General features: G+C 48.0%; 3 protein-coding genes across 3 annotated transcripts; 1 reads left to right on the top strand and 2 right to left on the bottom strand.

Moving 5' to 3' along the window:
• Positions 1–879: 879 nt before the first annotated feature.
• On the bottom strand, positions 880–1515 carry KY384_003423 (uncharacterized protein; the record flags this gene model as incomplete). The annotated part of the gene is made up of 2 exons (XM_044811937.1): positions 880–1073; positions 1275–1515. The coding sequence occupies 2 exons, from the start codon at positions 1513–1515 to the stop codon at positions 880–882; spliced, it is 435 nt and encodes a 144-aa protein (XP_044671070.1).
• A 6076-nt stretch (positions 1516–7591) lies between these two features.
• KY384_003422 (uncharacterized protein) lies at positions 7592–8943 on the bottom strand (the record flags this gene model as incomplete). Its single annotated transcript, XM_044811936.1, has 2 exons — positions 7592–8716; positions 8788–8943. The coding sequence occupies 2 exons, from the start codon at positions 8941–8943 to the stop codon at positions 7592–7594; spliced, it is 1281 nt and encodes a 426-aa protein (XP_044671069.1).
• A 1067-nt stretch (positions 8944–10010) lies between these two features.
• Positions 10011–15879, top strand: KY384_003421 (uncharacterized protein; the record flags this gene model as incomplete). The annotated part of the gene is made up of 3 exons (XM_044811935.1): positions 10011–11347; positions 11404–13874; positions 14135–15879. 3 exons carry the CDS (start codon positions 10011–10013, stop codon positions 15877–15879), a joined length of 5553 nt encoding a protein of 1850 aa, XP_044671068.1.
• Positions 15880–16402: the final 523 nt, after the last annotated feature.

The raw sequence follows: 16402 nt of genomic DNA, 5'->3' as shown, positions 1-16402 counted from the left end.
GCATAGAAGGGGACACACAAAACAATAAATTAGATTCATCAAGATTTAGGAAGATAAGGAAAAGATTGGCATCTTTTGTCATTCACAACAAAGCCTCACAATCAATGACAAGAGATTCCATTTTCGACATCTCTCCATTCCCAACCTTGTACATCGGTCGATAGAGATGTACCTTAGCGTCAGCTTTTGTCTCTTGCCTAGTCCTCTGCTGCCTCACAGATATATATAGTCGGAAGCGGCGGAGAACCTCATGTTGGGGTATTTCGTAATCTCTTTGACAAGGCATTGCTGTTCTTTTTCCACTGAAACAGTCACCGAGTGTGATGCATTGACAGCATAGTATCCGAATCTGGAAGGACCACTTACTTTCCACACAGCTTGTCGCACTTCCCAAATACAATGTTCCGCTCGCACTAATCGATGTTGGCATCTGGGAATGCATTAGATGAGAGCCTTTAGATCGTACGTATGGGGTTTGCCCGCCACGGCTAGATTGCCTTGGGCTGCTTGCTCTTCCGCCTCCCCCCTTCATCATCCCCCAACACCACTCCTTCAACCTCTACCTCCACCTCTCCTTTCACCCCTTCCACCCCCTCCCCTTCTCACTTCTTGATTCGCCATATGGGCGGCCTGCATAGTCCTCCAATAACCATACTGCCCCTGTTCCCCCTCCCCCAAAAAAAAATTTCAGCTGACCCAGTCTTTGAACGATTGTGTAACGTTACCGTCCTCATCATAGGCGGTAATGCGTAAATGGGATATGGGCATTGTGGTCTTGATCCTATCGATCGTTTCGACGAAGCGATTATTGAGAATCGGCAACGTTTTCCTGGCCAGATTGTGGCCGTTTGTGCTGCCCTACAGTATACCTCTAATTTTTTAAATAGGAGGGCGGTCAAGATACTTGGTCTTGCCTTGCTCACGAGTCGCCAGGGAAAAGGGCACGCGTCCTTTGTCACTCATGTTTAGAAAAGTATCTCCTTTTCTCTTTTCTTCCTCTCCTCCTTCCTCTCCTTCGTCGTCGTCGGTGTTGGTGGTGATGGTGGTGATGGCGGCGACGGCGGCGAGTAGAGCTGGGGAAGAGTTGCTGGGGATTGAGCTTGGGTCTGGTGTGATGGAGGGAGAATTGAGGGTTTGGGGGAGTGGGTTGGGTTGGTTGACGCGAATTGAACATCGCTGCCATTATGGCCAACAAAGCAGAGGGCAAGAGGACGGCATCGCTAGCTGAACTATGGAGCATCTATCACTTTTGGCTAGCCTGGGCCGCCATTTACCACTTGCAAAGAGTCGGTGGGCGAAAGTCAGAGCCTTTTGTTCTTGTAGCACTTGGCTTCGGCGCAGGCGCAAATAATCGTAGTGTTCAAGGTCAGCCTCTGGGTCAGGTCTCTCGAGCTTTGTCTCTGGTGTGTCTTTTCCTAGTATCAATGATGTTGTATCGGCTTTCGCCCGTTTTCTCAGAGCGTCGTCATCTCCAATAAGTCTCTCTCGTCGAGTGTTTGAGCCGAAATCATACATCGGTTGTCAGAGTCCGTGGGCACCAAGTCGATCTTCACGCGTTCCAGATGAGCAGGAAACTCCGAGAGACGGTTGCTATTATTCAATACAGACTTTTCCTGGCAGCGCTGGGTGGACCAATTTTCTTTGATGTGAAACATGGAAGTCGTAGGAACGATTCTATCAGCTTGATGCAAGCGTTTCGGCAGACATGAAGGAGGAGAAATTCCAGTCCAACAATGTTCTGAAGGACATGATGTTCAAGGTGCATGAGACTTGCTGTGAATATTTAGAGATACAAACATGGAAGGATTCCGATTATAAAGATAGAAGAAGAGTGAAATAAAAAAAAAAAGAATTAGATCTTTATTCTTATGAACCATCCATTTGACTTTCCACTTCCACTTCAACATAGCCGTAAGGGTACATACTGGTTCAACATCGTAAATCGTATTCTCCGCCGTCTTCAAACTCTATCAAACGGCATACAGCCGTGGCAATTCACAAGTTAAAGAATGCACCTGGCGTGGCTTTCATGCAAAGAAACGACCAGATAACTTTACATGGGCTCCTTGTGTAATTAGGTTTCATCCACTGAGGGTGGAAATTGAGTTCATCCGTGGCCCCATTTCCGTTGAAAACTTGAATATGTGTAAAGGATAGACGATGATTCCCTCATCGCCGGTCAGGTCCAGTAAGCCAGATAGTAGGGTTGTATTGGTTCAAACATTATCTTTACTCCATCTCCGTCGAACGAAAGATCAAGGTGGAGGCAGGATAGCCTAACACTTCTCTATATGAGCTTTTTAGACACGCTTCTTCAACTTTCAAGATTAGCCAAATATCCTGCAGGTCGGAGTAGTGGGGTTTGTCAGGGAACCAGGCAAATCGACCGAAGCAGGCGAGGGGCCACGTGGCCGAGAGATGGAGTTTGCCCGGTCTTACCCTTTGTTGACAAATTTATCTTCGGTAAGTTCTGGATCTATCTGTTCTCTTCCAACGCCTTGGTCAGAAGGATGACCCATTATGGCTATCCAACAATTAGATCTCTTGATTTTCAAAGCGTATCGCACATCCCAAGTAAGACGCATCATTGACATGCCGTCATCTTTTGACTGAGCAATACCATAGCATCAAACCTGGGGTATCTCTGATGGTCCAAGCCAGCCTCGTGGGGATCAACATCGGTGGTGAACATTGCCAAGTAAATACATCTTCAGCGCACACATGATGATGCGTCCAAGATTCATACCACGTAGTAGGTATGGAGCCTGGATCTTTTTCGGCACGGCAGGCGTGAATATTTAAAGAAAGAATTGCGTTCGTAGATGCAGGAGGACGAGATTATTGGGTAGATCGTAATAATTAAAATTTGAGCTGATCAAGTGCTCTCTCACCAACAGGTGATGTGCCATTTCTTCCGTTCTGGCATCCTGTCGAAGGCGTCTCACAATCCGTAGGAACACGGCAATGTGGCAGCTTTACACATTTCATCAACAAGCAGGGCCCAAGCACCCACGGATCCACCTGGACCGACCATACGAAAGCTGAGAAGTGTGGAATTCGGACAGATGCCAGGATCATGCCCACTGAAAGCATGATATATGTATAAAGAATTGGTAGTAGATCACTCTATCAGAAAGGCATGGGTTTGCGCGCGGTCGCACGTCCAAAAGAATTGGGGACTTGTACATGACGACCATCTGGCTCAAAGTAATTGCAAAACGGGAAATGTGGCTTGTCGTTGACACTCGAGCTCTCCTGGGATTGTTCCTGCAGACGCAATTGTTTCAACCCAGCGAAATCCAAGCGCCCGACGATAAAGCTCTTGCTTAGACATATGTCGAGGCAACATCATGGCCATCCTACCAATATCACGGCTGTAAGTAAGCTGGTATCATATCTTTCCAGTGTGGCTTCTATGGGATCTATGAAACTCCAAGGCTTGTAATTCACATGTTTTTGTTCCGGTGAATGAGAGTGAGCAGACCCTACAAGGCCCAGGTCATTCACTAGGCTCCAACGTAATATAATGATTTGTTCAGCACGCCGACTTGAGGTGCTTGACTGTAGTGTAGCCAAGCGATCTTGCAACCTGGCCGTAATCTCTTTTGATACGGAGGAGGATAGCTGCCTCATCTTGCCATAGCCATAGTCATTGCTCACCAAGTGATCGGCCAGCTTTACTTCAACAGCCTCGTTGGAGAGGCCAATGGTGATCAGCCGGCTACACAAGCTCTTGGCATGTTTGAACCTCTTTTTCTGTTAGCCTCCATCCGAACCACTCCAAAATAGTCCGGACGAATGATTCGGGTTGGTACGACGACGGTACCTGATTGACAGAGCTCCGAATTTTTAACATTGACACAGAGGCTACGTCCTAAGTTTAGATTCGGGTCCAAGGCTGAAAGCCGATGTAAGCCACCACTCTTGATATTGTGTGCCCAATAGACCATGCCCAGACCTTATTTCTTACCGATGGAAAGCTTCTTCGAGACTGTGTCTTTGGCAGGATATTTGAGCTATGTACCCTCTAGCGGTGGCTTCGATCCTTATCACAAATGTGATGATCTCGAAGGTACCAAGGGTTTTAGATCTCTGCTTTGTCTTTTCTGAAGGAAAGTCAAATAAGGACCCATGGTATGTCCTTCCCATCCACTGGCGAGGTCGGGGTTGTTAAGTAGACACGGATGCGAAACCATGAAAGGGAGCAGTTGACGTACACTCTTGTACATCATTTTCCATCCTCGAAGATTTCGGGCTCATTCTCCTTGCGAAAAGAGCGGCATTGTCGTACGACGCCGATAGAAGAAACGTCGTATCATGAGATGTGACAGAACGAGTTGATAAATTGCATTATGCCGAAAGTGCTTGCCTCGATTGACGGCTGCGGGTTGGATGGGAACAATGGGCTTCGACCCTGTCAACTAGGAGAAATTTACCTCAATGTGTAGGCTGAAATGGCTGATCATAATCTCCAACGAATTATCGGGAGTATTGTGATCAAAATCACAAAGCACCTTAGCCTCAAGAACGACACAAATGGCTGTGCTTTTGGGCTAGAAATGGTTCTGAAATCGGCGCCTGATCTTTTGATGCTTAAAAATGTATATATCTCTGTATTTGCGTGGCTAGAAACGCAGGTGGGATAGCATGAGTCTCTCACAAAAGACATTCGAAACAGCCATAGGTTTCATCCCTTTTTCAAGAACATCACTTATCTGTCCAAGCACACGGACTTGAACAAAAAGAAAAGACGAAAGAAATTCGAACCTTTCGCATCGAGAGTCTGTAGTAAACGCAAAATATGATTCGAAGCAAGATGCATACTTTTCCCAGCCGATTGAACGGCTTGCGATTGATCATGTACATCTGACTTGCGGATGGTGGCAGGAACCCACCACTCCCACAAACACCATTCGTAGTAGTCGTGTCGATCTTAAGAAACAACAAATCCTGGACGGCCTTGGTGACTTCTGGGTTTCGTTTTTGACTTTGTCTCGGGTCCCATGGCACGCGAGTCAGGTGATGGAACCGTATGGACATGTTGTCCGTTGAGTTGTTTCTTCTGGGCACTAATGTGCAGCATATGATTGAGAAGGTTGACGTTGAGGCTCAAAAGGAGAGAATACATGCACCGAGAGGCCCCTAGAGTCTGAAAAGTTGGGTGCCAACGCGATTATTGTCACCAGCGAGGGCCGTAAAACTCCAGCCTTTTTGACTTAGAGGTTGTCGACGATTATCGTTTTACATTGCCTTGTTGCTATAATGCCAGCGGGATAGAGTAACATGGCAGCAGATCAGCTTGTCCTTGCTTCGACGGGTAGAACCACGAATGTTAACACTGCGATGCTCTTGGATCCGTAGTGCGTGCAGGATATAGTCCATGTAGTGTTTGCATGTTGTAGATGCGCCAGGAAAACACAGCAGGGCTTCGTAGATTCCTCCATCTGTCAAATCCCTTGTAATTATTGGCCACCATGCCCAAACAAAGTCTCTCGATTATTCGCATCACTCTCATACGAAGATAGACTGGGTTGATTGACGGTAGCTTAATCAGGAGGATACTAGGGTGCTATGAGTTTAGGCTTGCATACCTTTGCTTGTAGTAAGCCTGGGAACATGCTGGCTGGGGCAAGCTTAACTCTCTTATGTGCCCTCTGCCAGTGTACAGTGATCCTCGCAGCCATCTGATTGAGTATTCGCAAGGTTGTTCAGAGACAGGCTTTGCAACTCTGGAACGAAAAATAAATGAGATGAAGTGAATTTTAATCTTTGGGAAGGTGATCTGAAGCGTGGATACGGGAAGTGTACTCCTGCATGGTTTTTAGTACAAGCTGACGATTGTACCCAAAAGTAGTTCAATCTACGTAGAAAGAGGGTCTCATTGTTGCCGTACAATCGCGACGTCAAGCTTCATCCAAAAAAAGGTTAAACTTGCCGACATCGTCAACGACAGCGTTGACCCAGCTCTTACTGGCATGAGCTTCTCTGCCTCTGGTCGACAAATTATTCAAAGCGCCATGTTTCCACAGCCATGGTGCAGGGATCGTTACAAACAGAGACTATCTAAGAAACATTATGGTTGAAAAAAAAAATGAAGCTAGTGTATGGCAGAACGATTCTGAGAACAAAAGATATTACCGACTTGATAAAATCTGTCCGGCAGTGTAGAGAGCCTCTTCTTCAGTATCGGTAGGTAAGAAGATGGGACAAAGGAGATCAATGAAGGAGAGCAGTCCACTGAGATTGTCTTGTTCTGTAAAAGGATTGAGCGTAAGCTTCTTTAGGCGATTTTAAAAGTTAGCAATTGGTAGGGAGCAGCTAAGTGTTGCTACCATTTGTTATGTTCGGTATTTTCCGTTTAAGGGGAGAAAGATTCGTATATATATTTACCACAAGACAAACACAACACCTCCACATACACACGCAATTCCCCAGCCCCTAAAGATATGAGAACAAGGACCAGCCAACTCACCGACAATAGCAGAGGAAGGGAAACCACCAAACCCCCCTCCCCCAAACCATGACAGATGGTAGGAAGAAAGAGAGGAGAGAAACAAGAGCGGAGGAAGAAGTTTAGGTACCCGCCACCAGCCCCCCTCATACTTCACTCACCAACCCAGACTCTGTCGAGAAAGTGGAAGTGACTGACATGCCCGACGTCACGTTGAGAAGGGGCTGGGAAGGAAGGCGAGGGCGGAAAGTGAATAAGCCTGACGACCAATTCTTGCTTGGGGAGAGTGGCGAATAGGCACAGGGGGCTGGTGGGGGGTTGGGCAAGGAGGCCGGAGGATTGAGGATTCCGTATGCCGGTGCATGTGGCATGAAGATGAGAGGAGACTGATGAGGGGGTTCCAGGAGGTATTGAGATCGCTGTTGGAGAAGTCAAGGGGGGGCAAGGGGGGTTGGGAAGGGGAGGGGGAGATGCGGTGCGTGCTAGCTAGCTGTCCAGGGTCGGTGGAAGAATGATGTTGGTGATCCGCTACCTTATGAACTGTTAGAGTGTTCGTAGAGACTCAAAGGGTAATAGGGAGGAAGGGAGAGCTAGCGAAGTCGTAGTAATTCAATGCGATGGTATGGTCACGTGGACCTGCTCGTGAATAATGAGAGAGCAACAGATGTAAGTAGACTCTTTGCATGGCCGGAACAATGGATGAATTTTGCATTCGTGAATTTTATCTCGAGCAGAGTTGAAGGTATGTAGACAGCGCTAAATGTTACATGGATCTCTTTTGCCACTAACGCCAATGCCGGATGATATGATGCACAAGGTATTCTGCTGCGACATTTGTATAAAAGCCGTGGCAGGAAGGATGTGTATGTACGGTATGGGTTGTGGAAAGCTGTCCATTTTGAGACAGCAGGAGCCACGAGTGGCTGAGACGATGCACGCTTGAGCTTGCTATCGTGTGCGTATGGCGAGTTTGCATCGTTTCACCATTTGAGGTAGCGACATGTCGTGGGGCCTGGATGAGATGACTTCGCCCGTGTGCCAAAATGTACCGTGATTCGTTGAGTACGAAGCATCTAGGCATGCATCGCCAGCACTGTTGCCTCGCAGCAGTCGATCGAACCCGTCTTTTCCTATGCCAGATCATTCCGCTATGCCATATTTCCCCATGTCGTCCTCAAGTCCAGCCTCGGCCTGTTCTTCAGATGTCCTATCGCCCCGCTCCAAATCCGGTATCTCTTCAGGTGCGACCCCAAGCTTGGGGCTAACCTTCGATTTTGATCGCGCTGTTCCTTCGCCGATTCCATAACGATCCATGTCTCCCAATAGACCAGCATTTGAAGCGCTGCGGTGCTCGGATGCCTTCCCATTTGGTACCTTACTCTGTATGATACCGTCATTGATAAGGTCATGAGTCATGTCTTCACCGTGGTGGGCCTTCATTGCTTTCACTGATTGATGGCGAGGAGGATGTTGAGATGATGAGGCTGATGGAGGGGAACGTCCATCACTGTCGTGGCCATTTGATGCATCCCCAAGCCAGTGCTCTTTCTCGTTTCCTAGCATTTTCACGTTTGAGCTTGCAAACACATCTTTCTCGCCTCGGATCTTTTTGAAAATCAAGCTATAAAGCGGACGCAGAGTAGGGATGCATGCTGCAATGATGCCCATCTGCACCTCAAACAACCGCCACGTCCAATTCACAATGCCATCGTACGTTTCATCGTCGGGCAGAGACTGGCCATTGAGGACAGTGCGCACAATGCAGCATACGCCGGTGATGAAACCAAGACACATGAGCAGCCAAAGACCAATCTTTGTCTTCAAATCGACCTGTAGCCGCCAGAAATAGAAGATGGGGAAGGCCGCGAAGACGAAGTCTGAGACGATGGAGATTATAGCCTGCGTCAAGATGACTGCCTCTTTTTCAAATTTGCTCATGCATGTACCCTTCCCATCCAGAACCCAAGCATTGTTGACAGGTTGGCATTGCATTATCCACATGACCGTCATGACGGTATTGGATATGAGCAGGAAGCCAACCGTCCAATACATGACCGTGCGCAGTCTCTGATTGTTTGTGAATCGAACGAGGAAGAGGCAGATGGAGATCTTGGTCCACATGAGGGTCGCAAATGTTTGAATCCATTCGCCAAATGTATATTTCCTGAACAAATGCTTCTCGCGGTCGGTAAGATATTGGTAGTGCTTTCCGAAACCATAGTGGACTTCAACGAAGCAGAGGGAACATCCGATTGTTGTGCCAAGCTAGGGAGAGCATATCATCAGCGTTCTGTGCAGCTCGCATCGTCTTAGGGAAGGCCGAGGAAAATGCATACCACGGCGAATATCATCGTCGCGTCATCCCACCAGAACGCTTTCGCAAGCCAGACTCTTGTGTAGATACGCAAGGATATAAAGATGAGCACCAAGCCTTCACATGTCGCGGCCAATCCAATTATGCCTGGACCCCAATTGCCCTCGTCGCTAGCCATTGTAGCCAGAGTATTTTTGAGCTGACGAGGCACAAGGGAGGCCTTCTTAGGTACTGCGTAGGCTATTGAAGCAGTCGACACGCTTGGAAGATTCGGGGGTCAAGGGCCATACTCGCTGATGAGACTGCGAGGTCGAGGAGGAGAAGGAGGAGAAGCTGATGGAAGGGGGAGGAGTAGAGAGGTATTGGCAGTATTGGCTGGCGCATTTCCGCTCATCGAGTCCGCCGCAGTCAGGCGTTTTGTTGGTCTAGCAGGCTGTGAAAGAGGCTGCCCGGATGGTTCTGCAGGAGGCGTAGCAGTGAATTCCACGAATCATGGTGCTTACCCCAGCTTTCGCCTTACTGTCTGCGGATTAGGGCGAAGCTTGGTGCCGGAGTAGCTTGGGCATTGCCGGCACGCCTGCAGAGCATGAAGTCATCCTGCGACCTGGCCCAGCTGATACTGGTCTGAAACGTTCGCATGGCGTAGAGACAAGCCTTGGTCACTGGTGGTACGAATAAGATGCTGAAAGGGACTCGTGGGGTTTGAGTACTTCCAGACATCCGGGACAAAGTAGCGCCGACGCCGGTATTCTATCCGAATACCTTGGCGAAAGCCCGTGTCCTATGAGCAAGGCATACCTTAAATTTGAAGACAGAATGATGATGACAAACAGCATATGTACGTAGCTATCTTCAAAATTGCTCGTCGTAATATTTCAACTCCCAGAACATCAATTTAAACGGACCTCCTCGCACACCTAACTTGTTGTACCTTATCGTTCTATGGCGCTAGAGTACAGTAGCGTGTACCTTATCTCAGCTTGGAAATTCTCAGCAATGGGGGGCCTTAAACTCGAAGGTCCTGAATCGATGGCTCGTAGTACAATGGGCCCGAACATCAGGCTTAAACCCCCTTATAGGTCAAGCAGGTTGCACATGGCAAGACCAGTTCGGCTTCGTGACTTCCAGGATTAGGCCTGCTCGAGAGACCTACAGATCGCCCTCGTCTTCAAGTTTGAAGAACAACGATAAATCGACCTACAATCAGAGTCTCTTCGTGATTCGAAGCAGTATTCACCTTTGAACATGGCAGATGGGCTTTCCTTGGTGGCTAGCATAATTGCCGTCCTCGAACTGTCTGGAAAGGTGCTCAGATATGCCAAAGCGGTTAAAGATGGAGCGGGCGAACGGGCTCAACTTCTCAAAGATCTCATCAATATTCAAGGCTCTTTGAATTCCCTTCGATCTCATATCGAGCTCTCTGAGCCTACCGATCCGTGGTTACGTGCGATACAAGATCTCGCGCAGCCCAGTGGACCATTAGAGACCTACAAAGCCGCTTTAGAGCGGCTCCTCAACAAATTGGACCCTACCAATGACGATGTCAGGAAGCGCAATCTCTTCAAAAAGGCAGCCTCATCCTTAGCGTGGCCTTTCCAAACAGGTGAAGTCACAAACATTCTAGCCACGATCGAGCGTCAACAAAGGCTCTTCAACCTTGCCTTATCGTTGGACTCTATGACACTCACCAGAGCAATAAAGGCTGATTTACATGACAACAAGATGATTCAGCGAGTGATGACATCGGATTTGAAGCAAACGCGGACCGATATCCAGGAAATACTGGACATATCTCGGAATCGGGCCGAGAATGAAGTACTAGAATGGCTTTCAATTCTACAACCGCAGAAGAACCATTCCGATATCAGCTCTCGTAGGACTTCAGGCACGGGAGAATGGATTAAGGAGACCAAGCAATTCGATGAATGGTTCAAGAAGCTCGGTCCAAGCAATGTTCTCTGGTGCAGTGGTATTCCTGGCTCTGGAAAGACATATATTTCCTCTATGATCATTGATTTCCTGAAAAAGGTGACCATTGGGGAGCAAGGGGCTGTAGCTTTCATCTATTGCGACTATCATTTGTTAGAGAGAGATCTAGAGAAGGACTTATCGAACATCACAGGGGCTCTGCTCAGACAGTTGCTGGCTACAGAAGCAAGACTACCCACAGCACTGATTGACCTTTACAAGCAGACCAGCAGGTCAACTAAAGCGCTTCGGCTAGATAAGCTCCAAGAAATCCTAATTTCACTCTGCAACGAGCGCCCGAGGTACATAGTCATTGACGCGTTGGACGAGTATGGACACACAGGTGATAGGCAGGCATTCTTGAAGTTGCTCAAAAGACTAGAGGCCACACAAGCAATGCTATTTTACACGACTCGACCAGATCAAAAGGATATTGCAAAGCACTTGAAATTCCGCCCTCACATACAGGTTGAGGCTTCCGAGTCAGACATTACCGAGTTTCTGAATCAACAGATAAATGATAGAATCGAGGAGGAAGAAGAACTTGAAGACCTCCTAACGCGGGATTTCAGGAATGAAATCATTTCAACCCTTGTCAGCAGAGCCAATGGAATGTAAGTAAGCTGTTTCCAGAGATGTCCAGATGTGCGCGGCTGATACACCAACAAAGGTTTCTGCTACCAAGTTTGCAAGTCCGGTCTGTATTGGATCAAATCTCGCCCGCCAAAATCCGCGAAACCCTCGTCGCGTTGCCAGAAGGCCTCGAAGCGCAATTTGAAGCTACGCTACAGCGAATCCGGAATCAGCCAAAGGAACGTCGAGAGATCGCAATGAAGACCCTTTTGTGGGTTTCTCATGCCTTTGCGACGATTGACCTAGCTATGTTGCAACATGCGCTAGGCGTTGAAGCTGGCGACAAGATCCTCGACCATTCAAAATTGACCCCAATGAGCCTACTAAGACACAGTATTGCAGACTTTTGCCACGGTTTGATTGTCATTCAGAAAGAAACATCTCAAGTTAGGCTTGTACACTACACCCTTCAAGAATTTTTTGAAAGCCAGGATCTGCAGTCGTACTATCCCGCTGAGAAAATGCTATCTGAAGTATGCCTGACGTACGTCCTATTGAAAGATTTTGCTTCGCCGCCTCCTTCCGACGACGAGTCGTACAACAACATGTCTGCATTATATCCTCTGTATTGGTACGCGAATCAGAAGTGGGGTGTCCATGTTCACCGTCTATATCATCAACAGAAGCCCCTAGAAATAGAACAACTAATGTTCAGGTTTGTCTTCAGCCCGCTGCTTCTCGCACGAGCGGCTCAGAGCTTGTCTGCGATGTTATACAATAATCAGCCTTTACATAGTGGAGCTAGCCAGGACTATGCAAGAATAATTACACCGGTCCATTATGCGGCTTATTTTGGTTTGCCTTCCCTCTTGCAAGAAGCTTTGACACGTGAATTTGACGTCAATATATCTATTGTAGAAGGGCGTCTCATAGGATGGACCGCATTACACTTTATCGCTGAGAACTTGATAGGAGATTCTTATGGACCATGGTTCACGAATCTTCTTATTGAGCAAGGTGCAAAGGCGAATGCTCAATCAAGCACAGGTGAAACGCCACTGCACATTGCTGTTCGAAGCAATCGTCTCGAGACCTCGAAAGCACTTATGGTTCATGGAGCTGATCCTGAAGCTCAAGACTCTAACGGGCTCAGGCCTTTGCATTTCGCTGCTCGATCAGGCGCCAATGCTATAGTAGTCTATCTACTGGAATCTGGCTGTGAGGTATCACCACAGATGTCGGACATGCGATCAACTCCATTGCACATGGCCATCGGTCAAGCCCAAATTCAAACTGCAAAAACACTTCTGGGGTACACTACTGACTTGGAAAAGCAGAACAAATTTCTTCAGACACCCCTGCACATTGCTGCCTCAGGCGGACAAGTTGAGACTATAACATGGCTCCTGGACAAAGGAGCCTCCATAGATGCGAAAAACAATTTCTTTGGCACTCCACTGACGGCAGCTGCTGCTGCAAAGGAGAATGGGGCAGAGTGCATCCGTCTTCTTATCGAGCGAGGGGCAGCGGTGAATTTGAGGACCAAAGCAAACGACTCGGCCTTGATTTTCGCCGCCATTTCTGGTCACCCTGATGTTGTAACAGCATTACTTGATAGGGGCGCCGATCTCTTAGGCCATTATGAAGGAGGAGATACCGCACTTCATGCAGCAGCGTCCAGGGGATTTGAGGAAATTTGCCAGGTGTTGCTTGAAAGAGGCGCAGAAATTGACGCGAAGAATGAATGGGGCAACACAGCCCTGCTTCTAACCTCTAAACATGAAGGCACAGCGCAAATGCTTTTGGAACACGGAGCGAATATTGAGACGAAAAATACAGACGGCAATACCGTGCTGCACATGTGTATAATCTATGGGCCTGAAGGTCTAGACGACGACAGTGTGATTAGAGCAATGCTTGAAAAGGGTGCGGACATTCTTTTGTCTACGTTCAATGAGGAAGGGCAGACCGCGGTGCATCTTGCGTCAATGGAAGGGAAAACGAAAATTCTGAGGACACTCGTACTAAGGGGAGCGTCAGCATCTATGAAGACTTCTTACGGCACAACAGCGTTGCACTATGCCGCTCGGAACAGTCTTGCAAGCACCCAATTCTTGATTGACAGTGGATGTCCCGTCGATGATCAAGACTCCTTTGGTCATACAGCCTTGCACGTCGCCACAGTAGCCGGGAATATTGAATGCGCACATTACCTTCTTGACAACGGCAGTTCAATCAACATGAAAGACAATGAAGAGGCTACAGCGCTCCACCTTGCGGCGAAAGATGGTCTCGAAGAGATGGCACGCCTTTTTATCCAACATGGAGCAAGTCTAGAAGATAGGATGAGTGAAACGACGGCACTTCATATCTGCACTGTGAACGACCACGGTGACGTCGTACGATTACTCATAGATGCCGGTGCCAACATTGAGGCTACTGACTCGCAGAATTGCACTGCACTGCACATGGCGTGCGAAAAGGGAAACGACGAAATTGTACGCCTGCTCTTGGATAAAGGCGCCAATATAAACGCATATGCGCTCATGGAAAATGACACCTTTACGGGTTTGCATTTCGCAGCTCAAAATGGGTTTTTAGGGACCGTCAAGTTACTGCTCGAAAGGGGCTTTAAGGTGCAGATGGATAGATCAGATTGGACTGCCCTCCATTCTGCCTGCTCAAATGATGACCTCGAAATTGTGCGCACTCTTCTTGATACCAATCACTTTGCCGTAAATGCAACGGCTGGCCCTAAGCAGTTGTCTCCCTCTCTTTAGCCATACTGAAGAGAAATGTTGAAATTGTTCATCTATTACTCCAGAGAGGGGCAGATCCCGAAGTCAAAACAGGCTGGGGCTCCACAGCCCTACAGTTCGCCTGCGAGTCAGATGATGAGGCGAGTGTAGCAATAGTCAAATCTCTCGTGAATCATGGAGCTGACTTGAACGCACGAGACCTCAGACAAAGCACCGCTTTGTTCGTGGCGGCTTTAAATGATTCTGCAGCGATTACGAAGATCCTGATAGACAGTGGGGCTGCGCTGGAGGCTATGAATAATGAGGGTTGGCGTGCTATACACTGGGCCCTCCGCAAGATAGAAAATCTAAATGCACTTATCGATGCCGGCGCTGATATTGATGCAGTAATTGCAGGGGGTGGTACTTGCTTGCATGGTGCGTGCAATCTTGGCCTTGACGGCACATGCGATCTACTTCTGGACAAAGGCGCATCTCTTGACGTTATAGATAATATCGGCCGAACCCCATTGGCTCCCGCAATTATCAACGAGCACGTCCATATCGTAAGCCGTCTTTTAGATCGAGGAGCAGGTCTGAGTATACCAGATAAGAATGGACACTCAGCTTTGCACCATGCAGTCTTCTCCGCAACCCAATCGGACGACGCAATACGGGAAACTTTGGACACCTCAAATAGTGAAACGAATCTTGAGAACACTGACGTCAAAGCTGCACAAGGTACGACCAGTATAATTGATCCGAAAGAAACCATGACCAATGACTCTACCAAAGACCAAGAAGGAAAGGCCCTTAGGACAGCGATAGAAAGTGCACGAACCAGACGAGTAGAAATTTTCCAGCTTGTCCTCGCACGATCATCGAATATCAATATTCAAGACAACAGCCGATCGACACCACTTCACATCGCTGCCTATGCCGGAGCCCCTCATATCATAATCAGCCTCTTGAAAGCAGGTGCAGACCCCACAATCACTCAGAATATGGATTTTACATCTCTACACATGGCGATCTGCGGCAAAAGCTTCCCTTGCGTAAAAGCCATTCTAAATTACACAGACTATGATCTCAATGCCCAAAACACTTCAGAGTCTTTTCTCGCCCGGGCAATAACACTTGATGACAAAGCAATCTTCCACTATCTCATCGCTCAAGGTGCTAAGATGGAAACAAAAGATTCTTTCGGCCGCACCGCACTCTTCACAACAGTCTCTAGCACAGATATCGACCGACAGTACGCACAAGTCTCATTTCTTCTCGGTAACGGCGCTTCCGTTCAAACAGAAGACATCAACGACATCCCACTCATTCTACAGGCAGCCAAGCGCACAACCCGAGCTACCCTCCAACTACTCTTTTCACATGGCGCCTCCGCGACCGCAATTGGTCCACAAAACTCTACAATTGTGCATTGGGCGGTGGAGTCTGAAGGGCTTGAGAACTTAGCCACTGTGGTCGAACATGGCGGGGACATCAACGCTAAGAACATACATGAGATGACGCCACTACTCTTCGCTTGCTTTCATGGGCACACCGATCTTGTAGAGCTGTTGATCCAGCGGGGAGCAGATCTCGAGACGTCGGATGATGAAGGATTTACGCCGTTGATGATCGCAAGTGAGCAAGGACACGAGCATATCGTCACGTTATTGCTTGCGCGGGGCGTGGATGTGGGTAAGAAGGAGAAGAAGGGAAGGACTGCTATCACTGCTGCGAAATTGAACGGGCGAGAGAACGTCTTAAGAATGTTACTTGAACATGGAGGCGGTATGGGGGAGGCAACGGCGATACCTAATCGGAGCAAAGGTCAATGAAGACTGCTCGGGTACCTAATATCACCCGGCACGACTAATCTCTACGATTGATCTATGATAAGCAAGCCTACATGCTCAAATTACGATCTAGGGACAGCGAGCAATAAGTGCAACTCCACTTTGATGTCCGAACTCTCTATGTACGAAGACTCTCGGTCGAAGGGCGGTATATCCTATGTTCTCATAAACTCTCGATTGATAACATGCTTTATTCTCCTCGAGACACCACTTTATATTCAACGGGCACGCTGATCAAGAGGTTTCAACGTTCGCAACATTCGGCGCAGCAACGCTTAAAGTATTATTCTCGGCGGCGCTGATAGAGTCAGATTGAAAGTATCTTAGACTTCCAACAGTGACAACCAAATGATCGTTGTCGCCCGTCCTGATCCAGCCACCAGTGGATTGGGAATCCGTACTACAAGCAGCAATGAGTTGCGAAGCTGCGAGACCGATATTGGTCCACATGCTCTGCTCATCCCTGACCGAAGTTGTTGGATCCATATCAAGTCGAAGATCGCAC

Source organism: Bacidia gigantensis (genome assembly GCF_019456465.1).
Source record: "Bacidia gigantensis strain McMullin 20006 chromosome Unknown contig_180, whole genome shotgun sequence".
Lineage (NCBI taxonomy): Eukaryota > Fungi > Ascomycota > Lecanoromycetes > Lecanorales > Ramalinaceae > Bacidia > Bacidia gigantensis.
Note: the sequence above shows the minus strand (reverse complement) of the source record. Positions and strands in the feature narration are given on the sequence as shown.